Here is a 27047-nt window from a genome sequence, read left to right on the forward strand (position 1 = left end):
TGTTTCTGTTCTGTGGTACCAGCTATTTAAAGTGGGCATTGTAAAAGGTGTTGGATAATAATGTCATTAAATACAATATGTTATATTCAGGCAATGACAACTAAGGAGTAGCCATAGTATCATCACCATCAAATTCCTGCCATGTACCCTCAAGGGGTGTACAGGATATGATAGTACTACATGAAAAAAATTACATCATCACTAACTTCCTATCTACAATTTGCCTCCAAATCAGTCTGTTACTTGTCAAGACTCCAACATTATCAGATCTCATATTTCTATCGTCTAAGGCACTTTGTACTGTATCAATCCACCTATATCTTGGTCTTCCTCTGGATCGTTTTCCTGCCAACCTGGCAGAGAATACTTGTTTGGCTAATCATTCCTCGCCGATTCTGTTTAAGTGACCACCTGATGTTAGCTCTGCTAACGCATTCCTGGATGCTGACAATGTCAAGTTCTTTCCTAATATCCTCATTTTTAATATGATATTGCCATTGATGCCATCTGTTCACGCCTCTAATCTTTCTCAGGACTCTCATATCTGCGGTCTCTAGTCTTTGGTCAAGTGTTTTACTTCTGTCCCAGCTCTCAGATCCATAAGTTAAAACTGGTTTGAACACTGTCTTGTGTACAGCTAATTTGGTGTTCCAACTAATTTCTCTCTTATTCCATATGAATTTATTCAATTCACTTCCTACCATACCAGCTTGGTTGATTCTGTTGTCTATTTCCCTATTTAATTTACCATCTTCACTAAAAATCGTGCCTAAGTAGCTGAAATGTTTTACTTGTTCAACGGGTTCTCCATTGACAACACAGTTGACATTTTCAATGATTCAGCCTATTTTCATTGTCTTTGTATTTTTATTGCTGACCTTCATACCATATCTATTACAACAGTTATTCAATTTAGTCAGGGAATCTTGCAGACTTGTAGCGGATTTATTTAGAAGTATAACATCATCTGCATCTACTCCAATCATCGGGAATTCGTCCCTCTGTCCAGGACTTCTGAACTATACAGTGCAGCCACTGTAAGACTTTTATACCACCAAACTTCAGCATTTCTGGCCGAATATCATCTACTCCTGGAGCCTTTCCACATTTCAAGCCTTTGATAGCTTTTTCTACTTCAAGTATGGATATGCATTCCTGACTGTATGCCTGTTGAGTGTTTTTTTACCACTGTGCTATCACTGCTTGTTTCATTTAGCAATTTTTCGAACTTATTACTCCATACTTCAAGGATATATTTTTCTCCAATTTTCATGTTCACCTTTATCATCTCTAAGTCCTTTTACAGCACTCTTTCCTCCATTTCTAAGCTTCTTCAACAACCTCCAGAATATTTTGCCACTTGTTGATATTCTATGTTGATTATTTTCTATGTTCTTGCCAAAGTCCTCCCATGACTTTTGTAGCCAGTTTTACACAGTGTTTAGCTTTCTTACATTTGTCTCTGTATTCTTCTTTTCCATCACTGCCTCTTGAACTTCCTGTGTCCACCATGGAGTTCTAATTTTTCTATCCTTGCAGACAACCTCATCACATGCCTCTCTGGCTGAAACAATCAGGGTTTTCTTCAAGACTTGCCACTGAATCTCCAAGGTTTGGTTCCTGTTCTCAAACTCTTTCATTTTTTCTTCAATAATCTATGTGTATTTTAGTATACAGTTCACATCTGAGAGCTGCTCAACTTATATTCGCTTTAAAACTTTCTTACATGTTATTCTTTTCAATATGAAATTTAATTTTATCTTGCTCAAGACTAAATAGTGATCACTGCCAATTTCAAATCCTCTGTACACTCTGGTGTCTTGCACCAGGGAGAAAACATCACTTTCAACAATAACATAGTCAATGAGACTTTTCTTATTCCTTGCCTCTTCTCTCCATGTGAATTTGTGCACATTTTTATGTTGGAACATGGTGTTAGTAATAACTAGTCCATGTCCTGAGCAGAAATCAGACAAGCATTTGTCAATATTATTAGCTTTGCTCTTTTCTCCAAATTTTTCCAAAATATTTTGTACGTCTGACAATCATTTCCTACTCTGCTATTTAGATCCCCAACAAGGACCATCTTTTCCTTTTTCATTGTGTCAGTTGCTTTTTCTAAAGCTTCAAAAAATTCCTCCACTTCTACTTTAGTAGAACCTTCTGTGGGACCATAGGCACAAATAAGTCTCACTGTCGAATTCCCCATTCTGATATCAGCCCACATCACTCTACTACAGACTGCCTGCCATTCAAGAAGATTAGTCTCGTATTTTGTGTTGAATACTATGGCTACTCCTTCTTTTCCTTGATTGTCATTTCCTGAATATAACATTTTGTATTTATCGCTCAGAAAAATCTCACCAGTTTTTGTCTTTTTTGTTTCAGTCACCCCTATTATATCGATCTGGTACTTATCTAATTCCTCAGCTAGCTCCATTTCTTTGCCATTCAGGCTTCTTATGTTGATAGTACCGATCTTTAACTCTGGTGATGTTAAGTTGGGGGTTTATTTTCAGATTTGTTCCAGTAGCTGACTTTTTGTTGTTTGCCCTGGTTCCCTGGCAAAAACAACAGGGGGGGGGGGGGTCTTGTTTAATCGGTCAATGCCCCATCTGGCATGAAATGTTGTCATGTTGTACCATCATTTTGTTTATATTTCGAAAAATTGCTAAATGAAACAAACAGTGATGACAGCACAGTGGTAAAAATCACTGACCAGGCATGCAGCCAGGAATACATATCCACACTTGAAGTAGAAAAAGCCATCAAAAGCCTGAAATGTGGAAAGGCAGCAGGAATAAATGATATTCGACCAGAAATGGTCAAGTATGGAGGTATAAAAGTCTTACAGTGGCTGCACTGCACTGCATAGTTCAGAAGGACAAATTCCAGATCATTGGAGTAGAGCTCTCATAGTACCCATATATAAAAAGGGAAATAAAACTGAATGTGAGAATTACAGAGGTATTTCATTACCGAGTGTTCATGGTAAGATATATGCAAGAATACTTGAGAAACAGTTGAGAAGCATTGCGGAAGAGAAGCTTGGTGAATAACAAGCTGGATTCTGGCCAGATAGAGACTGTCAGGATCAGATTTTCACTTTATGACAGATAGTTGAGAAATCATGGAAATATAACAAAGCTCTGTATTTAGGTTTTGTAGATCTGGAAAAGGCATATGACAAGGTGCCAAGAGAAAAACTATTTGAAATGCTATGGTTATATGGTGTCAATGTGGCATTATATCAAGCAATACTTAGTCTTTATTTTAGTTGTAAGTCAGCAGTTAGAATTGAAGGGAGTACATGAAGGTGGCTTAATGTTAAATCTGGTGTCAGACAAGGATGTACATTATCCCCGCTGTTATTCATTATCTATATGGATCACATTTTGAAGGAAAGTGGTATTAAACATGATATCAAAACTGGAGATGTTAATGTCAGCTCTTTGCTTTATGCGGATGATGTTATACTTCTAAATAAATCTGCTACAAGTCTGCAAGATTCCCTGACTAACTGAATAACTGTTGTAATAGATATGGTATGAAGGTCAGCATTAAAAAGACAACGACAATGAAAATATTAAGAAAGATTGAAAATATCAACTGCATTGTGAATGGAGAACCTATAGAACAAGTAAAACATTTCAGTTATTTAGGTACGATTTTTAGTGATGATGGTAAATTAAATATGGAAATAGAAAACAGAATCAACAAAGCTGGTATCGTATGAAGTCGACTGAATAAATTCATATGGAATAAGAGAGAAATTAGTCGGAACACTAAATTAGCTGTACACAAGACAGTGTTCAAACCAATTTTAACTTATGGATCTGAGAACTGGGTGAGAAGTAAAACACTTGACCAAAGACTAGAGACTGCAGATATGAGAGTCCTGAGAAAGATTAGGGGCATGAACTGATGGCATTAATGGCAATATCATATTAAAAATGAGGATATCAGGAAAGAACTTGACATTGTCAGCATCCAGTGGTGCATTAGCAGAGCTAATCTCAGGTGGTATGGTCACTTAAACAGAATGGGAGAGGAAAGATTGGCAAAACAAGTGTTCTCTGCCAGGTTGGCAGGAAAAAGACCCAGAGGAAGACCAAGATATAGGTGGATTGATACGGTACGAAGTGCCTTAGATGATAGAAATATAAGATCTGATAATGTTGGAATTTTGACTGGTAACAGACTGATTTGAAGGAAAATTGTAGATAAGAAGTTAGTAATGATGTAATTTTTCATATAGTACTATCATATCCTGTACATCCCTAAAATATATATATATATATATATATATATATATATATATATATATATCAGGAATTTGATGATGATGATGATACTTTCTGATGGATCAGCATTGTCATCTCTAATAAGATTTTTAAATCTATTGTTTAGTTCATGTTGGAATATATCTTTTTTTTTAATGTTGAGTTTGTGTATATCTATGTTTGGCTTTTATCTTCAAAAAATTTTTCTTCTTTCTTTTTGGCAGTTTATTTGAATCTTACTGCGTACCATACGATGGTCACTTCCAACATTGAAGCCGTTTATAACAGAGCAGTCTTGAAAGATGTTTTTCTTATTGCTAAAGATAAAGTCAATTTCACTGGTTTTGCCATTTTGACTTTTCCATGTCCACTTCCTATGTGTTTTTTTTTCTTGAAAAAAGAATTCATGATATACAGGTTTTCTTTTTTCTGTAAATTCTGTTAACCTTGCTCCTCTCTCTCTCATTCCATATCCAAAATTTCCCATTGAGCTTTCATCTGATTGTTGTATACCAGTTCTAGCATTAAATTCTCCCATTACAATTCTGAAATGATGTTTTTCTTTATTGTAAAGTTGGGATACATTATGATAGAAGGCTTCAATTTTTTAATCAGTATGACTTATTGTTGGTGCATAGACTTGAATAATCTTAAGAGTGTATCTTTTTGAGATTTCAATTACATTTTTGACAGTACATCTGATCGAATAGCAACAATACTTGCTATTCGATCAGATGTACTGTCAAATTCTATTATGTTGTTCTTCAATTTTTTTGTTAATCATGAATCCAACTCCACCGATTCTTTCCTTTTCTTGGCCTCTATAATACAGTATGTCTCCATTTTTTAATTGAAGAATTTTTTCACCATTACATCTATGGTGGCACTTGCTTGCTGCCTTCTTCACTGTGTACTGATTAATTAGTGATAACCTTGGGCCGGCTATCTCTGATTGGCTACCACTGGAGATTGAACTGCCCACTCAGTCTCCAAAAAGTTAGGGCTAAAATGGCCTCGCCTACTCCCTATATGAGAATAAAAAGGAGTTAGCCTATTTTTTGTTTTTTTTGATTATGTCTAACTTCACACAGTCCGAGAAGGTCACATTTTAGTCGCTTTGGCTCTTCAGTTAGTTCAGTTAGTTGCTTCACTGCTCAGAGTCCTACAGTTTAAAATTCCAAGGTCTAGTTTCTAATGACAGCATGATCTGGTTACCCGAGAATTCTTAGCACCCTGTGCCTACATGTTTAACTACCTACTGCTGTAGGCAATAACAATCTGGCCTCTGGGGAATGAGGGCCATTTTATTTCTGTTTGATTCATCTTGTATTTCCTGCTCTAGAGAATCAAACATGACCTTTTTTTTATTTTATGATACTTTGTATCTTCCATTAAGTGAAATGTTGATTCATATCAGACAATGAACTTGGGGCTTCCACTGGCTACCGAGCACGTCCCCTAGGTGGTGGATGGGGAGGGGACCCTGACTACCATCCACTGGATATCAGGACAGCTCTGAATATATTGAATAAAGAGCTGTGGACCAGTAGTTTTGGGACTGACAATCCCATGTGAAAATATTGCCATCCACCAACCTGCAGTGGGCCATTGTGGTGAATTTATGGCCTAATCTTCCAAGATGAATCATATATATATATATATATATATATATATATTACTTTTTCTATAAATTAAAAACAGATGACTGTACTTGATCTTTACTAGTAGGAAAAATTGTAAATATTTCACAAATGAATCTGATTTGTTGATCAAATTCATTTGTGAAAATCCTCATTCACGATCACTTGTTAAAACTAGTACAATATTCAGAGTAGTCATCAAATGTTTCTTCTATGTTTTTTTCTTCCAAAACTATCTTTTTAATTAAGCATTTCTGAAATCTGCAAACTGTACCTCTTTTTTTTTAACTCAAGCCTGACAATTTTCTAACTATACTCTAACCAAATATCACTTGAGGGTTTATATTTATTTAGGTCACTGTTTCTTATTAAGTACTCAAGCTGACACTAATAAATTAGAATTTTTATTATCAAGAAACCTGCTTTTCTTGGCTGTTTCAATGTTTTATGTAGCAAACATGTCAACAACAGAAATTGTGAAAAATGCAATTTTTATTAAATAACTAAGCTTATTTGAATATTAAGCAAACGTGAAAAAATGACTGAATATTACAAATTTCTAAATGCATCACATATCATTGTTAATAAAAGGTGCCAGTAAATATAAACATTGCATACTGTGTGAAAACATTTTACACACACACACACATATATATACATACATACATACATGATGATCTCTCAATTATCCAGCATATTAAGAGACTTGTAAAGCCCACCCAGTACAGTACAGCATAAATGCACTTTCAAATAACCATCCAGCAAGCTGCTTTCCAACTGAAGTCAAATAATTGGGGGATTATTGTATTTCCTGCTGTAGAGATCAAACATGGCCTTTTTTTATTTTAAGATACTTCATATCTTCCAATAAGTGAAATGTTGATTCACATCAGACAATGAACTTTATGATCTGGTATCCACAAATTTTCATTCATTTCATGCATTCCGCAATGGAGTTTGAATCCATAGCCTGCTACATTACTAACCAAACATTTATCTCCGATGCTTGGCTAATTAAGGCCAGAATGTCAAAAAACTTCTTCTATTGTATAATTAAAGATGAAAACAGACATATTAAATTTCTTGGAAAAAAATTTCAGTCATTTTTTGTGAAATGCAATCAAAATAATATGCACAGAGTGATATTTTGAATTTGATTTGAAATACATATCGTTTTTCCTATAAAGTGTGTTTGCATTGCATGAATTTGTGTATAAGCAATAGATAAGAAGGGGAATAAAATCAACAAAATGCCAAATTGTGTTAGCTCTTTAGCAATTTTTCATGAGGTTACTATATGCTTTGCACCACTAAGTAACATAACATGAATGTGAAAAACACCACCTAGCTGAATGCAGTGACCTAAGGAAGAATACACAAAACACACATATCTAAATTTCTCTCTCACTTATCCAGTATACTCACGTGCATTGTCCTAGAATATGTCCTTTCTTTTAGGCTTGCACGGTGACTCGAATGCATTTTTGGAAATTATGGAGACAACTACCGTGTTTGAATAAAAACTTTAGTTTAATATTACTAAAATTTTACAATTCGACGTTTAGACCTTTATGTCATCTTCTGGAGCGTACAAATATACACAAGAAACAAGCTATACTACAATCGTACTGGTTCGTTAAATACACTGACTAACCACTACCATAATTGTTGGCCTGACCTCTGGTGAAAAAAAAAAAAAAAAAAAAATTATACATCAACGCTAGAGTCCTATTATTTGTGTTGTCTACTATATACATATATTAACATCATTCCAGCCAGTTGGAGTGGAATCGTTTCTAATACTAGCGGATTGGCTAGAGTCCTGACTTATGTTGAATCTTTCATATTAGGTTGGCTGAATGTGTGCCATCCAGATCCTTGGAATTTTCATACCATCTTTATTGTTGATATTTGGGTGGTTTATCAGGATTTCGAAGGATTCTTTAAATTTTCTTTCGTACCATGTTTTTGTGCGGTGTAAGGAGCAGGTGCTTTTCCAGTTGATTTGGTGTAAGGTGTTAAGTGCATGGTCTGAGAGGCCTGCTTCACCATAATGGTTATATTTAATGTGTCTAATGTGTTCTTTCTTGCGTATAGGGATTGTCCGTCCTGTTTCACCAATGTATGGTAAGTTACAGGTGCAGCGGATGCAATAGACTCCAGGATGTGCTAATGGGAGGAGAGGATCCTTAGAGGAGCTGAATATGGTTTTAAGTTTAGTGGGTAGTTTAAAGGTGGCATTGTGGTTATAATGTTGTAGGATTCTGTTGATTTTTTCTGATAGCCCTTTAATGTATGGGATGGCTATGGTTTTACTGTAATCTAGATTCGTTTTTGTTGTGGTTTTATAGAGCATTTATTTTATTGACAGTATTTTTGTTATAGCCATTGTTTATGAATGTGTCACTAATGATTTTTAGTTCTTGTTTCAGAGCTTGCTGGTTAGAGCAAATAGTTGTGGCTCTGTTTTTAAGGGTGTTTATGACTCCATATTTTTGTGCTGGGTGGTGGTATGAATTCGCATGTATGTATTGGCCCGTGTGTGTTGGTTTTCGGAAGACCGTGAAAGATAGACTGCCTGAAGGAAGACGTGTAACTAGTGTGTCTAGGAACGGGAGCGAATTTTGGTTTTCGATTTCGATGGTAAATTGTATGCGTTCGTGTTGTTTGTTTAGGTGGCTGAGGAATGTGTTTAGCGTTTGTCGCCCGTGCGGCCAGATCGCGAACACATCGTCAACGTATCTGAGCCAGATTGTCGGTCGAAGCATGGCGAAATCAAGAGCATTTGCTCAAAGGTTTCCATGTAGAAGTTTGCGATTTGGGGGGGGGGGGGATAATGGTGAGCCCATGGCTGTACCTTCCTTTTGTAGGTAGAATTTGTTTTGCCACACGAAGTAACCGGACTTTAGTACGTGGGCAAAGAGGGCCGTAATGTCGGGCGGAAATTTGTTCTGTAGTAGGAGAATTGTGTCATTGATGGGGGACATTAGTGAAAAGGGCAGAAACGTCAAAACTGACTACTAAGTCGTCTTTGTCGAGTGTTATGTTTTTGATTTTGTTTATAAAGTGTTGTGTGTTTTTTATGTAGGAAGGGGAATGACCTACCAACTCCTTGAGTGCTGCCGCTAATTTCTTGGCTAGGTGATAATTGGGACTGTCTATTCCTTCCACTATTGGTCAAAGGGGCACATTTTGTTTGTGTATTTTTGGAACCCCATATATTCTGGGGGGGGGTGCTTAGTGGGGTTTGTGTTTTTTAACTGTGTCTGGTGGCCAAGAAGTGACGGACTTTAGTAGTTTTTCTGTTTTGTCCTTTATCCTTTTTGTTGGGTTATAATTTGCATTTTATATGTGTTGTTATCGGCTATAGTTGGTTCATTTGCAGTATGTATGTTGACCTTTAATATAGCATTCTAAACATGAGTAAGTGTCCTGGTTATGAGAATTCAAGCAGTGAATAAAAAGGGAAACCCTTAAATATTGAGAAGCTTGCAATAATAACATATTTTGAAAGAAACGAGAGAACATGAGATATTATGAGAGTAAAAGATCTAAAGGAATCTACACTCACACCATCAGAGACAGTGCTGGTAAAATAAAAGAAACTTATTTAAGGGAAGAACAATTGCAAGTGTTGCAAAGTTAATTAGAACAAGGCCTGAAGAAATATTTACTGTATTATTTATTAGGAATTTAAGATGTTTAAAACTGTATCTTGGCCACCAGACACAGTTAAAAAACTCAAACCCCACTACACCTGCCCCCCCAGAATATATGGGGTTCCGAAAATACACAAACAAAATTTGCCCCTTCGACCAATAGTGGAAGGAATAGACAGTCCCAATTACCACCTAGCCAAGAAATTAGCGGCAACACTCAAGGAGTTGGTAGGTCATTCCCCCTCCTACATAAAACACACACACAACACTTTATAAACAAAATCAAAAACATAACACTCGACAAAGACGACTTAGTAGTCAGTTTTGACGTTTCTGCCCTTTTCACTAATGTCCCCATCAATGACACAATTCTCCTACTACAGAACAAATTTCTGCCTGACATTACGGCCCTCTTTGCCCACGTACTAAAGTCCGGTTACTTTGTGTGGCAAAACAAATTCTACCTACAAAAGGAAGGTACAGCCATGGGCTCACCATTATCCCCCCCCCCAATCGCGAACTTCTACATGGAAACCTTTGAGCAAAGGGCTCTTGATTCCGCCATACTTCGACCAACAATCTGGCTCAGATACGTTGACGACGTGTTCGCGATCTGGCCACACGGGCGACAAACGCTAATCACATTCCTCGGCCACCTAAACAAACAACACGAACGCATACAATTTACCATCGAAATCGAAAACCAAAATTCACTCCCATTCCTAGACACACTAGTTACACGTCTTCCTTCAGGCAGTCTATCCTTCACGGTCTACCAAAAACCGACACACACGGGCCAATACATACATGAGAATTCATACCACCACCCAGCACAAAAATATGGAGTCATAAACACCCTTAAAAACAGAGCCACAACTATTTGCTCTAACCAGCAAGCCCTGAAACAAGAACTAAAAATCATTAGTGACACATTCATAAACAATGGCTATAACAAAAATACTGTCAATAAAATGCTCTATAAAACCACAACAAAAACGAATCTAGATTACAGTAAAACCATAGCCATCCCATACATTAAAGGGTTATCAGAAAAAATCAACAGAATCCTACAACATTATAACCTCAATGTCACCTTTAAACCACCCACTAAACTTAAAACCATATTCAGCTCCTCTAAGGATCCTCTCCTCCCATTAGCACATCCTGGAGTCTATTGCATCCGCTGCACCTGTAACTTACCGTACATTGGTGAAACAGGATGGACAATCCCTATACGCAAGAAAGAACACATTAGACACATTAAATATAACCATTATGGTGAAGCAGGCCTCTCAGACCATGCACTTAACACCTTACACCAAATCAACTGGAAAAAGCACCTGCTCCTTACACCGCACAAAAACATGGTACGAAAGAAAATTTAAAGAATCCTTCGAAATCCTGATAAACCACCCAAATATCAACAATAAAGATGGTATGAAAATTCCAAGGATCTGGATGGCACACATTCAGCCAACCTAATATGAAAGATTCAACATAAGTCAGGACTCTAGCCAATCCGCTAGTATTAGAAACGATTCCACTCCAACTGGCTGGAATGATGTTAATATATGTATATAGTAGACAACACAAATAATAGGACTCTAGCGTTGATGTATAATTTTTTTTTTTTTTTTTTTTTCACCAGAGGTCAGGCCAACAATTGTGATAGTGGTTAGTCAGTGTATTTAACGAACCAGTACGATTGTAGTATAGCTTGTTTCTTGTGTATATTTGTACGCTCCAGAAGATGACCTTGACATAAAGGTCGAAACGTCGAATTGTAAAATTTTAGTAATATTAAACTAAAGTTTTTATTCAAACACGGTAGTTGTCTCCATAATTTCCAAAAATGCACCCTAGAATATGTATTGAGCTGTTTTCCTGAGATTGTGTACTTTTCTTAATAAGTGTTAAATATAGCATTCTAAACATGAGTAAGTGAGAATTCAAGGTTATGAGAATTCAAGCAGTGAATAAAAAGGGAAACCCTTAAATATTGAGAAGCTTAAAATAATAACATATTTTGAAAGAAACGAGAGAACATGAGATATTATGAGAGTAACAGATCTAAAGGAATCTACACTCACACCATCAGAGACAGTGCTGGTAAAATAAAAGAAACTTATTTAAGGAGGAACAATTGCAAGTGTTGCAAAGTTAATTAGAACAAGGCCTGAAGAAATATTTACTGTATTATTTATTAGGAATTTAAGATGTTTAAAACTGTATAGTAGCATTTTATTTTATTTATTTTATTTTTTAGTGTACAGCATTACTTACAAAACTGAAAAGGTTTTAAGCATTCTGTCCTCTATCCAATCTTCCTCATAAGGTTTTTTTTTATCATGAAAAATTCTATAATGCATTAATTTTAAGAGCACACATAACAAGTTATAGGAGAAACTATGGTATTTCAAAATATCATACAAAACCATTTCTTTATTTTTCATTTTCTACCTATGCATATAAATTTATTATGCAGATTTCAACTGTTTGCAATCAGAAATATTTCACTGATTCAAGAAATGTTTTGATCATACCAACGAACTAAGCAATGAGCTTTAGGAGGAAAATCATTACTGAGTGAAATCATATCTTCTAGAACATACGAAAGTTTTCCTATAACAAAAATAAAAACAGCATACTTAAAACTTCACAAATACATCTAATAAATTACTTGAAAACAAACTGTTATGCTAACATATTGCCATGATATTCAAAAAAATACCTATCAAACTATAAGCTATATTTAAAGCTATTTTCAAAATTTTCATTAATTTCTTTATAATTATGTTATATATTAATAAATACCAAGTTTTTTAGATTTTTTGATATACTCAAGAAGGAAAAGTAGTATCCGTAAAATATTATCATTATTACTATTAGATCTGGGGAGTCCAGGACTCATCTGGGGAGGTGATGAGGGAGAGTTATATCTTCTCTTAAATCTCATTCACACTAAATGCACTTATCACTTTGACAGGCAAACTATTCCAATCACTTACTGCTCACAGATTAGTAAATGAGCAGAAAATTTTGACTGATATCTTACAACACCCGTTTGCAAGTTTATAGATTCCTATCATATCACCCCTCTTTTTTTTTGTTGTCTAGAGTCTATGTAATCTTAATATTTCCTAATCTACATTCCATAATCCTGATATCTTTGCATCATCATCATCAGCAGCAGCAAACAATTGCATATCTCCTGTCAGGTCCTTCCCAATATCATAAATATACAGACTGAATTACAATAGTCCAAGGACTAATCCCTGTGGAATACACTGGTCACTTTAAATCTGGAAAATTCACAACGCCATATACCACTTTCTGGTACCTGTCCTTCAGACACCCACTTATCCAGTTTAACAGTCTATATTCCAATCCTATATTCACCACTTTATGGAACAGTTTTTCATGCTAATCCCATATCAAATACCTTAGAATATGATATGGGTTTACTAAAGGGGAGATCATGTCTGAGCAGATTACTCATAGTACAACCATTCCCTTTATCCAACTAAGCCATAACATTATTATAAGATATGAGGAACCTGCTCAGACATGATTTTCCTATAGTTAACCATGATGTTCCTTGCAAAGTATAGCTTGCTGTCCATCCATTTCTGTATGCAAGTCCTTTCTGCCTCTATCAAATGTTCATAACTACTCCACAGATACTGAGAAGTTAATAGTTAGACATATCGGTTTATAGCTCACTCTTGTGAAATAAGATCAGCATCTATTCTTTCCATTCCTGTGGTATCTTTCCTGAGATGATTCAAATTATACAAACACGTCAAGGGTCTAGCCATTTTGGCTGAACATTCCTTCACCATACAGACTGATATGCCATTTGTTCCTATTGCTGAATTTTTATCCACATTATACAACCACTCTAGAACATCCCTCTCATGCACCTCTATCTATTTAGCCAATGTAATGATAACAATGCACACTATATGCCATAAACTAAGTTTACAAATCTTAGCAAGTGAGCGCTCATTATTTGAACAGCAGCATCACCTGCTTCTGATAGAAGGGTTCCATCTACACACAGTAAAAATAACGGATGGCAGTTAAAAATGTAGCGTTATGTATTTTGGGATGCAAAGATATCTAGAAGGTACCTGTGTGATGGTGTTTAAATGGCATTTGTATCCATAGAGCAAGGCTAACCAAAGTAAGACTGTTCAAAGTTCAATTCTAGTCACCAACCAAAGAAACATTTTTTTTTTTTTTTTTTTTTTTAAATTTCTTTAACTGGTTTCTGAGTTAGTCTGACATGAGCAAGTGGGATTTTCCTTCCTGGAAACACTAGGTTTTCACCATATCTCAAGAACTGTGAAACTGATGCTGTTCCAAACAATAATGCAAGTGTTAAGATTTAAGGTCATGGGATTGGCTGTCTACCATACTCTCTCTCTCTCTCTCTCTCTCTCTCTCCTGAAAAGCTCTGATTTATTGTTAATTTGGGCTAGCTATCAGTAAATAGTTGAAAGAAACTGGATGACCACTAGTCTTCAAAAGTTAGGGAGAAACTTTTGAAGACTAGTGACTGCCGACAGTGCTGCCTATTAGAATGGAAAATGTCTACTGGACACTATTATGTCCTGCATTATTTCCTGGACACTATTATTTCCTGCTATCACAGTATTGCAGGAAACCTGATTTCTGCTGTACTAAATGTAGAGAAAACCACACAATGGCAATGGTTTCCTGCAAAGTCAAAAACAGAGCCAGAAAAACGTACCAACTGAAGAGGCCCACACTGCTAACTACAAAGTATGCAAGAAATATTTGGCATCCCAAAAATGAACAAAAGAAAATCAAAAAGCCCATCAGCAGTTGCCACATGCACCCACATCAAAAGCTGCCATTCCCCAACAACAAACACAAATCCGCCCAAGCCATACCTTATACATGGAGGTGGTGTCAAAACTAGCAGAAAATCCAGAATATAGCACCTACCCAAATCTGACAAAGCTGAAACTGTAGCACTTTGAATGAGGTATTAATCAAGTTCAGCAAAGCATACCCCCAGCCAAGGCTACACGAACAAATATGAGACATATACAAACAATCCTCACTGCATTAATTGATAGTTAACACACACACACACACACACACACACACCCCTAACATCCTACAGATTGTGTTCTGCAATACCAACAGTTTTCTAGAAAATAAAATGTGCAACTGGCAACAGTGCTGAGGTAATCCTGAATGAAATGACCTCTGACCAGATGATAACCCACTGCTCAGGAACTATGCCATATACCACAAGGACAGACCCAATACTGGTGGGGAGGACAGTGGTACATCTTTGTCAAACACAACAGAGAGCATAAAGACTTATGAATTTCATTGTAAGTGGTTTGGGGATCCAAGCTGTAAATAATAACAATAATGGAATAGAGTTCTGAACCTCTACTCCAGGAAATAGATGAAACTAAAAATGAGGAAGTGATGGTGAAGATGCAGAAGCAAGTGAGCAAGATGGTGAGTGATCTGTGAAATGCTCTCTATGAAAACAGACTGAAGGTTTGTTGGTTGCAAAAGTTGGTTGATAGGCAGAAAAGAGAGCTATGACTAGGGCAGCCAGCTTTTTATGATATCAATCCAAGACAAGACAACTTGGACAACTAAAAAAAAAAAAAAAAAACTTTGATGCATAATACGTTTTATTTCAAACAATTAACTTAACAATTCTAATTCCATCCAACATTTCATAACACAAAATAATAAAACAATCAGATACTCGACAGCCATTACATTCTAAAAGATTTTACCTAATACTTATTCACCGCCTGTATTTCCTTTGAGAATTCTACATTTTTCTTTATCAAGTGATTAAGCTCTTCACATGATTCAACAATATTGCATTTTGTGATTATCATAGCCTTCAGAGTGTCAACCTTTAGTTTTTTTTTTTTTCAGGTGTCTACATATTGTTTATTATGGAAAATACAAGTTCTGTCTGCATTTGTTTCCAGTAAGCACAGGCATAATTCAATTAATAATTTTAAAGATTTGAAACAAACATGATTACTTTGAAAAGAAAAAATCTTGGTCCATTTCATGTCAATTTCAGTTTCATTCTCGACCACTGCTGCATTTTTTCAGCTGTTACAAACTTTTTTAAATAAAATATTTTTGAATAATTCATTATCACATAACTCTCCTTTATCAAAATATTTTCTTGCAAAAATTAAGCTTTCCTCCACTTCCTCTATACTACCATATTTTTCAACATGATCCATTTAAAATTCTGTAGCTGATTGAATTGCGTTGTCCATTTTTTCAAGCATGAAACGTAGTTGGAATATAAACCCTAAAATTCTTTCCCAAACCATTCTTCTTGTGGACCACAATTACAAGTAAGTTTATTTAGGAAAGATTTTACAATGGGAGGAACAAATTCACAGGCAATCCTTTCTTTGTACTTAAAAATTAAATCATCAATTTCTTCTGAAATTTCCATTACTGTTTGTCTTTCTTCCTCAATCCTTTGTATTGCTTGAAAGAATATTGATGACTGGTTATGTAAAAAAAAAAGCAATCAAAGTTCAGCTTGTTCATTTAAGAAGAAATTTTTTAAAACAATAGGACATTTTTCACAAGAAAGAAAATATGTCTTCAGAGGAACAAATAATTTCAATATTCTTTCGACTGCTGATAGTAATGCCAACCACCTTGTTCTTCCAACACCCAACAATTGATGATATTAGTTTTTGGCATCTATGCAAAATTGTTTCAGTGTTTCCAATCAAACTGTGTAAATGTAGAAATTAGAATAAATTTTAACAATTATACTTTCAATATCCATTGGAAGCACCAGCAGACGCTTGAAGGGTGTTGTGGATAATATTAGCAGCACAACCAACTCCAATAACTGGTCATTTTCATTGATCAATTAAATTATAATAAACATTTTTGTTCCCTTTCATTCCAGATCACCAAAATTAGAGCTGTACTGTCTGTGCAATATCCTATTAATTTCTTTGTCAGGCCGTTCATCTGCAATATTTCCAAAATAGAATTTGAAATAATTTCTGATTTTTCTCGGAAGGGAAACTAAATCCAAAAGTTTGATTTGGATTCCATGTCGCTGGTCAAAATATCTTATGAAATAAGGAAACAACTTTACATCTTTGTGGTCCAAAGAATCTGAATACAGGGTAATAAATTGAACATTGCTGAATGTAGCCTTTAATTGACTAAGAGAATACAGCAGGATAACATTTTTTACAATTGCTTCAGTTTTTGTACGAGTGCAAGAAAATTTTTGTTTTCAAACAATGATTTTATAATTTTAGATGTACAGACCATTGATCTGAACAAATGATTGTGATACACAGAATGAAAAGAAAAGATAACTTCAGTTAATGCAAGCTTTCTTTCTTCATCATTAAAAGTTTTTGTGCAACAAATTTAAGAATATTTGAACCTGCAGCTAATTGTATAGCTTGCTTAAGTCTATTTGATTGAGTATGTCTTGTAATTGATAATTAGTTTATGGAATTAACAACGCATATAAAGTATATTAATTAAAGATAACTTTAATAAATAACTTCTATATTTCGGCAACGTCATGCTGCCATCTTCAGGAACATAAAGATATGGTATGTGCACGCAGGCACTAACAAAAGCAAATGAGGAAGAAAGCAAGAAACTAATATTGTTCCTAAAGTCCTAATGGTGCCCTCTGGCAGGATAATTTGGTTATCTTGGCAGTTGGGCTGAAGTTCTCAAAATGTAGGTCTCCCAAATTTGGGGTAGTTCCAAATTTGTTGAGGTTAGGAACGTTTTTTAGAGCTGCTGAAGATTCTTTGAATAATCTTTCTGTGGTATATTATTTTTGTTTTCTTCCAACGAATTCTATGGTGGGTATCTAAGGCATGGTCTGCCAGCCCAGGGCAGCTGTACTGGTGAAACCCGATGTAGTCTTTGTGTTCTGAAATCCTGATATTTGTTGTTCTGCCTGTTTGGCCAAAGTAGGACAATTTGCAGCTGCAAGGGACCTGGTATACACCAGATAGGTCTAGGGGAAGTGGTTGGTCTTTGGTAGAGCAGATAAGGGATGCCAACTTTTTATATGATCTGGAACAAGAAGAAGTTACAGAGTTTTTATATGGTCTGTAACAAGTTACTTCTTGTTAGAGATCATATAAAAAGTTGGCATCCCTTATCTGCTCTACCAAAGACCAACCACTTCCCCTAGACCTACCTGGTGTATACCAGGTCCCTTGCAGCTGCAAATTGTCCTATTTTAGCCAAACAGGCAGAACAACAAATATCAGGATTTCAGAACACAAAGACTACATCCGGTTTCACCAGTACAGCCGCTCTGGGCTGGCAGACCATGCCTTAGATACCCACCATAGAATTCATTGGAAGAAAACAAAAATAATACACCACAGCAAGTTTAAATACAAAAGATTATTCAAAGAATCTTCAGCAGCTCTAAAAAACGTTCCTAACCTCAACAAATTTGGAACTACCCCAAATTTGGGAGACCTACATTTTGAGAACGTCAGCCCAACTACCAAGATAGCCTGCCAGAGGGCACCATTAAGACTTTAGGAACAATATTAGTTTCTTGCTTTCTTCCTCATTTGCTTTTGTTAGTGCCTGCGTGCACATACCACATCTTTATGTTCCTGAAGATGGCAGCGTGACGTTGCCGAAATATAGAAGTTATTTATTAAAGTTATCTTTAATTAATATACTTTATATGCGTTGTTAATTCCGTAAACTAATTACCAGTTATGTATGACCAACGTATAAGCCTTGCTACTAGAATTATGTCTTGTAATATCGTTCTTTCCACCAGAAGAAATTGAAAATTCTGAATTACAGATCATAAATTTAAAAGCTCTTTTCTTAGAAGCCATTTCTGAAATTAATAAAATTAGAAAAAAAAATTAAAACTCAAATTATTAACATTTACACAATTATTTTTTTAAGATTTTTTTAAAGTATCATATTAAATTATTAAAATAGAAAAATAAATAGAAAATATAATTGCAATAATAAAATAGAAAGTTCTATAAAATCATTGATTCTGCATAACTAAAATAAGATTGTATTGCAGTGTGTGGAGTATGAAACTTTAACATTGTGTGGATACCAAAAAATTCACTTTTAAATAGTGCAGTCTGAGCAAATAATTTATATTTTAAAAATAAATACAAATTTTATATTTTAAAAATAAATAAAAAATGCCATTTGACAGCACCTGCACAAAAATGAATACAAATAACCTCTCAAGTGGCATCGTCTGCAGTGAAAGAGTTAAGGAAGGCCCACTTTTACAATAGTCAAATATTTATTAGGCTGTTTATCTGATGGTTGTACAGGCAGGTCATAATAAATAAATATAAAAACTTACCGATAAATCCACTACCAAAATAAATGTTGAAATTGCAAATGCAAAAGTGTGCCTAAATTATGTGGAGTACATTCAGAGATGTCTAACTTGCAACACTGTGGCACTAGCAAAATTCACGTCGACTATTTACAAAATCCAGGACATTTTCCAAGACATATACTGAAACGGGACACTGCATTAAAATCTGGGACTATCCACACAATTCAGGAGACATCTGGTCACCCTAGCTATTACAGAAAAATTTAAGTTACTAAAAGGGTTATACAGAATGTAGAGGAAATATTTCAGAACTTTGCAAGGGGGTCATTCCTGGAAAAACTAAGCAAGTGTGTTGTTAGCAAGGATGTGAAGTCTAAATTTTTCCACTGTGGTGAATGAATGGAATAGATTGCCAGAGTTTGTTGCGAGTGCTTTGTCAGATAATGTATCCCAGGAGAGATAGATTATTATACAGGCACCTCCATGGAGTCTGAAAACTTATCGCAGGAAACACACAATCTATCATACCTCTCCTTGAACTCATTAACAGACAAAGCACTCACAACTGATTCTGGCAAATCCATAACACTCATTCACAACTCTCCAAGCAAAAAATCTAAAAAAAAATTTAACATTCAAAAACATTTCCCCTGCAGCTATCTTATGAAACCCTTTAAGCAACATAAATGTTTTTATCATATCCTCTGTTTTTCTGCTATAAACATCTGCAATCTACACACCTTCAATCTATCCTCATAGGGAACATTCCACAGGCTACTCACCATCATGGTCACTAGCCTCTGAATCCTTTCCACTGCTTCCTCATCCCCAAGAACCTCAGCAGACCAGACCAGACATGAGCAAAGTAATCCAGATGTGAATGTATCAAGGCCTTATAAAGAGGAAATAACTTCCTTGTTTCTACTTGCTAGTGTGTTCGTCAATAGATTACTCTTGGTAGCCATAAGATTACTCTTCCAAGTAATCTTATGGCTACCTTAGCAATATGTCCTCTGAACTTTAACTCTCTGTCTACCGTCACCACTAAATCTCTAGCTTCATCTATTTCCTGGAGTACAGAGCCATCAATGTGATACACAGCTTGTATCCCAAAATGCATAACTTGACAATCTCGTTGAGGGCATGGATGTTTGCGATTGTCTGTGAAAATACTAGTGGTGGTGGTGATGAGATCGTGTGGTTCGTTGTAGTTAATGGACTGAATAATGGAAACAGAGTTGTAGAGTAGGTACCCTCCCTCGGTGAGCCTTTGGACTCCCTGGAGGTGTTACGTAATAATAATAAACTGACATTTATTAACCTTTGCCCATATTAACAGCCTATTTAAATCATCTTGGAAGCTCACACACTGATTAACTATTACTCTACCTAATTTTGCATCATCAGCAAACAACTGAATATTTCCTTTCAGGTTATTTCCTATATCATTTATGTAGAAATTAAACAGCAATGGTTCCAGCACTGAACCTTGTGGCACACCACTAATCAACTGTTCTCGCCTCAATTCTTCCCCTCCACATACCACTTTTAGATATCTGTCCAGCAGTCACCCTCTTATCCATTTAACCAGTGTCGTATGCATCCCCTCCATTTGTTCTAATTTCTGTAACAGTGTTCCATGTGGTATTCTCACAAATGCCTTTTCAAAATCCAGCAAAATCATCATGTAACAAAGGCATTTGTCAGAATACAACATGGAACTCTGTTGCCTTTATCCTACTCAGCTGTTATTCTATTATAAAAAGTTAGTAAATTACTAAGGCATGACCGACCCTTCACAAAGTCATGTTGACCCTCATTCAGTATCATAATTTTATCTACCCATTCTTTAATTCTCTTTTTTACCAATTTTTCTAGTACATTTACCACTATGACTGAGATACTGATTGGTCTATAATTTGCTACTGTAGTCTTAGAACCTCCATTATGCAAAGGAATAATTTTGCCCTCTTTCCACTCCCTTGGAACTCTACCAGAGCCAAGATTTAAATTAAACATCTTAGTCAAAGGCAATGTCAGTTCCTTTGCACACACACTCACAAAACCTTAGCTGATATCCCATCTAATCCCACTGCTGTATTTACAATGAGATTTTGCAATATCCTAAGACCTTCCAATTCATCCACCTCTGTTGACATATTAGTGTCTGTCACATAGGTTAAAGTAGTAACCTCACTAGGATGAAGTGGTCACTCAGTAACGCAACTATTTTATCTGTTTCTGTCTCCTCGTGACCATCATCACTCATTAAGGATAATCTTCCATAGTCTTTCTTCCTCTTACTTGCCACATAACAAAAGAACTCTTTGGGATTTCCTTTGGCTTGGCTAGATTCTTCTCATAATCTGATTTTTGCCTTGCTATTCACTTTTCTTGTCTGAACCTTGTACTGTTCATGAGTTTGCTAGTCACCTTTCTCTTAATATACCCTCCACAGCATTTTCTTCTTCTGCAGCTTGTGTTTAATGATAATACTCATCTATTAATGATAATACTCATCCATAATTCCTACCCAATTAACCCTTCTTGCTCTAGGTATACAATTTAATACTGCTTCCTCTAGATGACCCTTAACTATATCCCATGCACTACTAACATCCTTACCCTGCAGTGTTTTATGCTATGGTACAGATTTAAGTTTCTTTCTAAGCATGTCATAATCACTTGCCTTATAGCTCCACAAATACTCCTCCTTCATAGAATATTCCTCATGTTTTACAATCTCCCAAGTCAAGACTGAATGGTCACTTTCACCAATTGGAGGCAATGTTGTCACCTTAGTAATGGATAGCTCTTCTGATCCTATGACCTTGTCCAATACATCCCACCCCTAGTTGCCTCCATCGTATGCTGCCTTAAGTAATTATCTCTTAGCAGGTGTATAAATGCTATTTCCTTCCTACCATGTGATCTTTCTTCCTTCCAGTTCATATTTCCATATGAAGTCCTCCATAATAATCACTCACCTGTACTCATTGTACTAATTTGGGTGATGCATATCTTCCAAATCATCTGTGGAATTTCCTGGCATATGGCAATAACCAACTGTATATTTTTCATTTTAGAAATTATGGACTTTACAACCGTGTTATAAATAACTATTTTAATTTCCCAACATTTCGACCTTCAAATTAAGATCATCATCTGGAGTATATACAAATATACAAGGACAAGCTGAGTTACATTTCACACAGTAAGCTAAAGAAACAATGATTTGATCACCAGTCATTCTACTGGCATGACCTCTAGTGAAAAAAATAATAATAAATAAATAAAAAATAAAATAAAGTACAGATAAATTTACAAATTAATTATTTAGAAACTACATCAAAACTAAATTCTATTTAGGATAACATGAGAGAAACATTTTTTCTTATACTTACAGTGACAATGATGTCTTATTTTAAACATTACAATTGTTATATTAGATTTAGGATTCTGGATTATCTACAGTCCTGTTTACAGTTAACTCTTGAGAAGAAAGGTTCTGTGAGTAAAATATGTGCCTTCCATATGCTTGGGATTTTAAGGCCGTCATTATTGTTCGGATTGGGGTGGTTGATAAGAATCTCACAGGGGTCCTTAAATTTGTGTTCATATGTTTTGATGTGATGTAAACAAATGGTACTTTTCCAGTCAATTCTATGTAAAGTGTTCAGGGCATGATCAGAAAGGCCAGCTTCACCATAGTTATTATATTTAATGTGTCGTTTATGTTCCTTTTGTCTGATAGGAATCGTGCATCCTGTTTCCCCTATATATGGTAGATTACAAGTGCAATAAATATGGTATACTCCAGGGCGGGCCAACAGAGGGAGTGGGTCTTTGGATGAGTTGAGTAAGCTTTTTAATTTTGCAGGAGGTTTAAAAGTGGCTTTGATGTTGTATTTCTGTAATATTCTGTTTATTTTATCTGATATCCCTTTAATGTAAGGAATGGTTATAGTTTTATTGTAGTCTGGTTTATCTTTGCTTTTTATTGAGGTCTTGTAGAGAATTTTGTTAATAATGTTTCGGCTATAACCATTTTTTTAGAAAAGTATTGCTAACTTTAAATTCGTCTTTCAGCGCTTGTTCATCAGAGCAGATCAAAGCCCTGTTTTTTAGAGTATTAATGACACCTAGTTTTTGTGTTGGGTGGTGGTAGGAGTTTATGTGTATATATTGGCCAGTATGTGTCGGTTTCCGGTAAACAGTGAAGGAAAGACTGCCAGAAGGAAGACGTGTGACAAGTGTATCTAGAAACAGAAGTGTGTTCTGTTTTTCAATCTCAATTGTGAACTGTATGCGTTTGTGTTGTTTGTTTAGGTGGTTAAGGAAAGTGTCTAATGTCTGGTGGCCATGGGGCCAGATTGCGAAAACATCATCAATGTATCTAAGCCAGACTTTGGGTTTTAAAGGAGAGGAATCTAGAGCATGTTGCTCAAAATGTTCCATATAAAAGTTAGCAATAGGGAGGAAATTTTTTTAATTTTTTTTTTTTTTTTAAATTTATTTATTTTTTCACTAGAGGTCATACCAGTAGAATAACCAGTGATCAAATCATTGTTTCTTTCACTTACTGTGTGAAATGTCCTTGTCCTTGTATATTCTCCAGATATGAAGGTCGAAATGTCATGAAATAAAAATAGTTATTCATACACAGTTGTAAAGTCCATAATTTCTAAAATGAATGCTGATCACTGTGCAACACTAAAAGAAAGGGAACTGTATATTTTGTCTTACTGGCCTTAATCTCACACCAGATCGCTTCAAATGAACACCCAACCTCCTGCCTGTCTCCTACTCTTTTTGGTTGCAATTCATCTGTTTATATAAGCAGTACTTCCCTCCCTCCCTCATCCTATCTTCTCCATCTTCCCTGAAAATACTAAACCCTTCACATTCAATCCCTGTAACTACATCATCTGCAGTTAGCCAAGTCTCACTAATGCCTATAACTTTTGGCAAGGTTGCACTAACTAATGCCAAAAACTCCTTCAAAATTAATGCCAGCAGCACCCGGGGTTCCTAGGTAGTCACCCTCTCAAGTACTAACTGGGCTCAGGAGGTTTACTTAAATTCAGTGATCATATGAGGACTGGTGCTTTCACACTGATCTGGCCACTGTCAGTGTGTGTGTGTGTTATCTAGACAGTTGTGATGTGTTGTCTAGATCTCCTACAATGAGTCTTCACACTCCAAAGAAGTACCCATGCAACAATAATAATTCTGAGATAAAATCAATGCAGATACTGACTAAAAATACAAGAATGCATTTCATCATCATCATGCATATCAAGGATTTAGGCCTAGCATGGCCTGTTCCGGCCTTAGAAGTCATCGTTGAATCGTTTAAGAGGACGTCCTAGTTTTCGTTTTCCTAATGGCTTGTACTTTAAGGCTTGTTTTGGTAATCTTTCTGTTTTCATTCTTTGAATGTGTTCCATCCATTTATGTTTATATTTTTTAATTTTTTCTATTACTGGTTCTTGGTTTAATTCTTTCATAATTTCTCCGTTTCTTTTGTGATCAAATAGAGTATACTTTGCAGTTTTCTCATAAACTTCATTTCTGCTGTTATTAATCTTTGTCTGTCTTTTTGTTTTATTGTCCAGATTTCGCTTCCATACATTAAGACTGGTAGGGCTAATGTATTGTATACTTTTAGTCTGGTTTGTTTTTGAACTAGGTTTGGTTTAAATATAGAGTTAATTACACCTGTTATTTTTAAATATTTTGCAATTTTTACGTTTATATCGTTTTCATTTTCATATGTGATCGTACATCCTATGTAGTTAAATGAATTCACCTGTTCTAAGATCGTGTTTTCTATTACTATTTTAGTTCTTGCTGGATCTTGTTCTTTAAAGGCCATAGTTTTTGATTTTTCCGTTGATATTATCATACCATAATCTTTGGATATCTCATTTAGATCTAAAATAGCTTTCTGTAGTTAATCTTCAGAATTTGTAATTATTGTTTGGTTTTCAGCAAAGAGGAGAGTCTTTAAGTCCTTTTGTCAACAACCTTTCCAAAAAATTAGCTAACCTTTTAAAACCACATAAGATCAGAGTGGCATTCAAACCAATCAATACTATTCGGAAATTTTTAAGATCACCGAAAGATCCTCACCCATTCTACAAATACTCTGGAGTATATAATATTCCTTGCTCATGTGGTATTAGTTACGTAGGTCAGACATCTAGAAGCTTCGAAACGAGAAAGAAAGAACACATAGGATATGTCAGAAATAACAGACAAAACATTTCAGGCCTTTCATGCCACTTTGCCTCTACTAACCATCACATTGAGTGGGATAAGAGCCTTATGCCATACATAGAAGATAACTACCATTCAAGAACCTTTAAAGAAGCAGCTATAGTCGTCCGTAAAACTGAAAACCTAAACAAGAATCAAGGTCTAATTTTACCAGAAATTTGGACAACTTTTATCAGATCATTAAATATCAAAGAAATGAACTTTCATAACAATTACGTCATGAGTCATCACGAATAAATCACATTAACGAGACATGCACATTGTCACGCACAATACCAATTTTTGTATGATTTAGAACCATCGGTTATAACCTAGTCTGTAACCTTCATTTTGTGCTTACTGATTTGTATTCCCTGAGGATGCCAATAGAAACAGATTGGCGAAACATGTAGGAGGATAAAAATAAAGCTACTTGATAAAGATTTTATAAAAAAGTGTAATAGTCTTAGGAGAGTCTTTAAGTTGACTGTAGGAGAAAGTTTAATTCCTTGATGTAAATTTTTATTCCATTTTATTATTATTTCATTTAAATAGATATTAAAAAGAGTTGCTGAGAGGGGACATCCCTGTCAGACCCCTTGGTTTATCTCTCTCATATATGATAGCTCATGATTTAATCTTATTTGTATTTGATTATTTTCATATTATTTGGTATTTGTCTTTCTTTTAATATGTTAAATAATATATTTCTTTTAACTTTGTCAAATGCTTTTTCAAAGTCAATAAATGCAATATGTGTTTCTAAATTGTATTCTCTTCTTTTCTCTATTATTAATTTTAGGCAAAAGGCCAGGTCTATACATGATCATCCTTTTCTAAATCCATTCTGTACTTCTAAAATAAAGTTTTCAGAATATTTCATTAGTTTACTATTTAAGATTCTGCTATATATTTTGTAACAGGAATTTAGTATACTGATACCTCTATAGTTTTTAGGGTCATTTCTATTACATTTTTTAAAGATAGGAATCACAATTGCTTTTTTCCATTCTATTGGGGGGGGGATACCAGTTGAATAAATTTTATTTAAAAATAATAAGAGTCTTTCTTTGAATCTAGTTCCTGCATATTTATATAGTTCTGGACCTAGTTTATCAGGTGATTTTCCGTTTCTTGTTTCTTTCAGGCTGATTTCTAATTCTTTAGTTATTTCCTTTTCATTTTCGTTATTGTTTGCCAATTGTCTTTTTTAGAATATTTGTCTGTCCACAATTCTGTGTAGTAATTTAGAAATTCTTCTAATTTCAATTCAGTGTTTAATTTTAGGTTTTCTTTGGTATCTGCATTTAAGTATTTCAAAATTTTATATACATTGGGTCTTATTTTATAATTTATAAGATATAACTTATTTATATCTTATTATATAAATCATGTTCTAAATTAGAAACAAATTTGTTCCATGATTCTCTATGTCTTTTTCTGACTTCTCTTTTAGCTATGGCTCTTATTCTTTTATAGTCAATTTCATCTTCTAATCTTTTACTACTTAACCATTTTGTGATAGGCTTCTTTTTTCTTTTTGATTATTTCTTTCATTGTATCATCCCAGATCTTCAGTTTTTTCCTTTTTTTGAATTTTTTGGTCTTTCCTAAGCTTTCATTTGCTTCTGCATTTAGTATCGTTTTTATATTAAGCCATTCTATTTCTTTTTCTTCATTTTGTTTTATTTTGTCTAGATATTGGTTAATTCTTTGTTCATATAGCCATTGTACATTTGTGTCATTCAATAGTCTAGTTTTATAAACAAATGTCTCAAATTTTCTTTCTGCTCTTGTTACTTGTAGCCATTTAAGTGGCAGTCTTAAT

General features: G+C 35.0%; 1 protein-coding gene across 1 annotated transcript in view; it reads right to left on the bottom strand.

Moving 5' to 3' along the window:
* Positions 1 to 27047, bottom strand: part of Rab3GAP1 (RAB3 GTPase activating protein subunit 1) — a 584727-nt gene that overhangs the window by 505287 nt on the left and 52393 nt on the right. The window contains exon 5 of the mRNA XM_090395461.1: positions 12126 to 12204. Within this exon, the coding sequence (XP_090251587.1) occupies positions 12126 to 12204 (79 nt within the window). The remainder of the gene's footprint in view (positions 1 to 12125; positions 12205 to 27047) is intronic.

This window comes from Typopeltis vanoorti, chromosome 7, assembly GCF_054136105.1.
Source record: "Typopeltis vanoorti isolate ZY-2024b chromosome 7, IOZ_Tvanoo_1.0, whole genome shotgun sequence".
Lineage (NCBI taxonomy): Eukaryota > Metazoa > Arthropoda > Arachnida > Uropygi > Thelyphonidae > Typopeltis > Typopeltis vanoorti.